The sequence below is a fragment of the Morone saxatilis genome, unplaced genomic scaffold (genome assembly GCF_004916995.1).
Source record: "Morone saxatilis isolate NCDOM2014 unplaced genomic scaffold, NCSU_SB_2.0 Contig8, whole genome shotgun sequence".
Taxonomy (NCBI): Eukaryota; Metazoa; Chordata; class Actinopteri; family Moronidae; genus Morone; species Morone saxatilis.
Window position 1 is genome coordinate 11,698,444 of NW_023340257.1, and position 4,991 is coordinate 11,703,434.

The following is a 4,991-nucleotide window of genomic DNA, read 5'->3' on the forward strand; positions in this document are numbered from 1 at the left end:
CACACACACACACACAGTTTAAAAGGTGTTTAAAACTAACACTTAGCTGAACATGCCGATCAGCAGAGGTGGAGCAGCTGCAGCAGCTAGCATCCTCTGCTGTCCAAATAAATAAAAAAAGAAAAATCTTTACAACAGGAAAACATTACAGGTGGTACAAAGGCAACTGACAATTAACTGACACGTTAGTACAGTTAATACAGATTGCTTCATGGCTGACTATTTACATGATAGGAGACTATAATGCAGTTTAATTTGTTTCTTGTGCTTACAGATAGGAAGTCCTGTGCCCTGTGTTGGAGTTTTGATAATCAGACTACAACAATATACTGTTGCAAAGAATCTATATATAATGAACAAATAAAAGGCACATTGATCCCAATATCACTAAATCATAATCTAAAATTTCATAAATACTGATGGTTAATAACAAAACTGCCCATGTACTGTATATTACGTCTTACAGTTTCTGGCAAAAGCCATTTTGCCCTCTGTGGTGAAAATCTTCTTTTAATCTTGAGAAAAATTATATTTTCAGCACATGACTCCTTCCTTCACTTTCCAAAAGACACAATTTCATACATCAAGTATGTGAAACTTCCACTCACAAACACTCCTACACATAATCATACATACTGTATACACACTGGTGCACATATGCAGACGACTAATATGCAACTCTGGCAGAGGTTTTGCACAGTATTGGCAAATGTCCTGTAGAGTAACAGACACAGATCTATCATCTGTCCTTTCTCTGCTTTTCTCTCCGAAAAATAAAATCAGTGTTGCCTTCTTCTATGACATCAGCTTTGCTTACAAGAGCAATTTTCAACTGCAGGACTATCCCAACCAACCATTCTTTGAGCAATAGTAGAGAAAGAGAGCGAAAAAACAACAGAACATAATAAATCAGCTACAACTACAAGTGAATAAACTTGTGAAAAATGCTAAGCACTAGTGTGCCTAGAAGCACTAGTGCCTAGAATAACCAGATTATTTTCTGAAAACAATACATGAAAGAAAATAAAGTTTCTCTCTGCATGTCTTTCATGCCTCCGTCCCATAATGCAATGCAGTTGGGGGCAGACTTGTCACACGTTGAGCTGGAAGCGAATTAGGAAATCTTCAGGGTGATTGTGGTCCATCAAACTGTCTCTCTTCCATTTTTAATGCCACAGCTCCCAGCTGCTTTTACTGGACATAAAGTAAAAGTCATTTGTGCACCATTGGAGGTTCATTTTTCATGTGATCCTGTTGTCCATTATGGTCCAGTTTATATTCAGAAGGAACAGATGGCAGTGTAAGGCCATAATCCACAAATTGTGTCCGTCATTGTGGACCTTACAGTAGAGAATGATGTCGTCACACGGATGTTCAGAGGTCATCCGAGGCCGACCGTCTGCCCTTTAAAGAGCAGAAAACCAAAGCATTAGGCATTCAGATCAGTGTTGTTACATCCTTTTTATTCATAGACATTTGTATATGTTCTTTTTTAATCTGTTACTGAGGACTGAAACTACTTTGTGAAACAAATAGGCCGATTGTGTCACTCAACCTACAACCAGTTTCACAGCCTTTTCAAAATCCCCTAGGGAGGTCAAAGTTAAAATTTGCATCCAGACTCCGAATGTCTTGGAGCCATGGCAACCAGATATGAGGCTGCTGACAAAATGTGGACTCAATAAGCACCGATCAAAAGAGGAGATGAACGCAGATACACAGCCCAGCCTGACAGATGAAGCAGATTCCACTCAAACTTTATTATCAGTCAGTTTCGATGGACCCTTTACTTTTATACAAACTTATATTATTGTTTTGATTAATCCATTTATTTGTCTGTAAAATGTTATTAGTGGAAAATGCAAATTAAAAGCTCCAAGAATCCAAGTTGACATTTTTAAATTTCTTGTTTTGTCAGATCAACAGTGCAAAACCCAAAGATACTGAACTCACAAATATATGAAAGAGAGACGAGCAACACATCCTCACAGTTTAAAAGCTGGAACTGTCACATTTGGGGACTTCTTGCTTCATAAAGAACTTAAACGATTAATAAATGATAAAAAATAATTAATCGATCTATTAGTTCAATAATTGTTTCAGCACTATATATAATATTCAGAGATATGTAATGTAGTATTCAGAGGTATGTATAATGATGAGCTACTGTAAGATGCACATGACTGTCAGAATGAAAAGTCTGCTTTACGAGGAAAAGCGAGATTTTATACATATTGGGCCTTTTTCACAGCAGCAATCTTAAAATAGTAGGGTAAACACAGTTACTAATGAAATTTGTGTTGCATTAAGTATAGCAGAGCCTTTCCAGTGAGCCAACATAACAGTAGCACCCCGACTCTGTTTGACCTCAATGGAACAAAATCTTAAATTAGAATGATTGGTAAGGGCTGTTTCCTCTACTATTTCATGTCAAAATGGTTGGTCTGTGCGCTCTACTGTCATTCGTGGGTTCATAACCCCAGGGTCATCATGTTTTAACAGCTATGGGTATAATATAATATAATCATGTCATCATACATAGCTGTAACTAACTGTAACAAGTTCCTATTTACTGTAATTTACTCACATTCACAAGCCCCTGATGCAGCTCAAACAGATTAAAGAAAACTGCTGATATATGAATCCAAATATATTTAATAAAAAAATGGCACATATGGTAGAATGTATGTGTTATTCACCTTGAAGCTAATGAGTGTGAAACTGTCTTACCTGTCTTGCAGCGACCATTATCGAACATCTCTAAAGAGCTGTAAGATAAACAACAGAGTGGGTTAAGACAGCGAGGAAGATGGACAGATGGACAGATGGAGAAACTGGGAGGTGTGAAAACAGACAGTGATGGACTGAAGACAGGAGGGAAATGTAGAGTGAAAGAGATGAAGACGTAGGCAGGTGGTAAGAGTGAATCTAAAAAAAAAGACACGGGTGAAGAAGACTTGTTTTGGGTGAGAGACAGAGAGATGAAGTGAATCTGTGAAATGAACATTCAAAAGTCAGAACAAACATCATTGGATTAACCTTGAGTCATAAACTGGAGCAGTCAACTTCTCTCTCTCTCTCTCTCTCTCTCACACACGCTTTTCACACTTTCAATTCACGTTGAAAATTGGACGTATCAATATGCAGTGAATCTCTCTCCTCCACCCCCACATACACAAACATCCTGCAAAAACCTAGCTTCTGCTGCTGCCCCATCACCAAAGCAATCACACCTCCTCTCACACCCCAACAAAAATGGTATCCAGTCAATACACTGAACAGACGAGGATCAATAGAAAATATCTGGAAGGCAACAACACAGCAACCCTGGAATGGTGTTATTGCCGAAGACTCAGTTGAATTCTTATGTGCTGCTGCAGTCGGCAGCAAACTAATGAGAGGCATGTGATGGCTAGAAACAGCAGGAGGAGACAACCGCATCATCAGATTGTGGACATTTGGTCCCCTAGCACCAAGACTGAGTGTTGAGTTAATTATTTTGGATGGCTGCACTGAAATCTCTGAAAATAAGAGAACAGATGGAGAGGATGATATTGATGTTGTTAACCAGGTCTGGTTTAAAGTCAGTGCGCTTAAAATGTAGTCCAACAAATCAACGGTGATGTCTGTCAAACTCTGAACGGCCAAGTACACAACTCTACGAGCTGATACGGCAGCAGTGCTGTGAAACACAGTGTTAACTATGGTTTGCCTGTAGGCATGAGTACACTTCGAATGTGTTAGTCTTTGTTTCTGTTGTTTCTTCGGTGTTTTGAAGCTTTGGCACAGCCTCACCAGAATAACTCTTGCTGAATTTCAGTTTTGTTGGTTCTCAGTCCAAACCTCCTACAATATGAAGATGGTGCTGTCTACTCCCCTTCACATCATCTGGATTCTTAACCATTTTTAGACCCAGACACAAATTAGTAATTTATTCTCGCCCTGGAAGCCAGACTCATGAAAACACAAGGACTACAGGGTTTCTGTAGTCTATTTTTGGTCAAAACCCACAGTTGAAGAACCCAGATCCTGCGATGATGAGTTAATCAAAGATGAATCATCAAACAGAGATCATTGATCCTGCACAGGCGTAACCCCCAACTCCTGTCCTCCTTTTTGTTGAAGTAAATAACTCAAAGAAAAGTCAAACAATTAATGTGCATGTTTTTACAGGACTGATACAGAGTTTATCCATGCATAATCATATATCTAGAATTTTGGAACTAAGTAGACTTCCTCCAAATGAACACATATTACACAAGAGGCACACATTCAGTGCAAATGTGTTCTCCCCTTGGTGAGGATTAGGGTTGAGGGTCTGGACCACCTGTATAGAATGAATGTCTCTGATTGGCCAGCAGCTTTTAGATCAAGCTTCCTGGTTTGGCCCTGATTAATCCCAGTGATTGGTAGGTTGACTCACAGCAAGCGGGTCTTGGCTGAAAGCTGCAACGCTGTTCCGCATCTCATTCTCACTGCCACGCAGTGGTATCAGAGACACGTTACCATGGCGCGTGTCCGGTAACACGCGGCTCACCCGTGTCTGCTTGAGTCCGTCCTGAGGCCACACGTCTCCATCGTACTTTAATGAGGAGAGGGAGGGAAAGAGAGCAAGAAGAGATTTTACAATGCTATCAGCAGGTTTAAAGCATGTAGCTGTGTCATGCCATTTAAATTGTCCCCTAAAGGTCTGCTCTATCCAATAGTGCTGTGTTATCACTAATGCTAAGGATTACTTCAGAAACTATTGGTCTGGTCTTAAAGATTAAGTCAGTGGACACAAACAGCAAAATGTCAAGATTCATGCAAATAGTTGAGTTACAGCAAGTTCATAAATTAAGTGCACTAAAGCCAGTCAACTTATTGTTTTTATGTGTATGGGTATATACGTATGTATAGGTGTGTGTGTGTGCGTGTGTGTGTGTGTGTGTGTGTGAGAGAGAGAAACAGACAGACAGACAGGGATGCCTGTCAGTGGAGATATTCTTACA

At 39.7% G+C, this 4,991-nt stretch overlaps 1 protein-coding gene across 1 annotated transcript in view; it reads right to left on the bottom strand.

Annotated features, from left to right (window-relative positions):
• Positions 1-6: 6 nt before the first annotated feature.
• Positions 7-4,991, bottom strand: part of LOC118341567 (arf-GAP with Rho-GAP domain, ANK repeat and PH domain-containing protein 1-like) — a gene marked incomplete in the record, with an annotated part of 44,779 nt that continues 39,794 nt past the window's right edge. The window contains 3 exon segments of the mRNA XM_035679865.1: positions 7-1,404; positions 2,731-2,768; positions 4,424-4,582. Of these exon segments, the coding sequence (XP_035535758.1) occupies positions 2,748-2,768; positions 4,424-4,582 (180 nt within the window).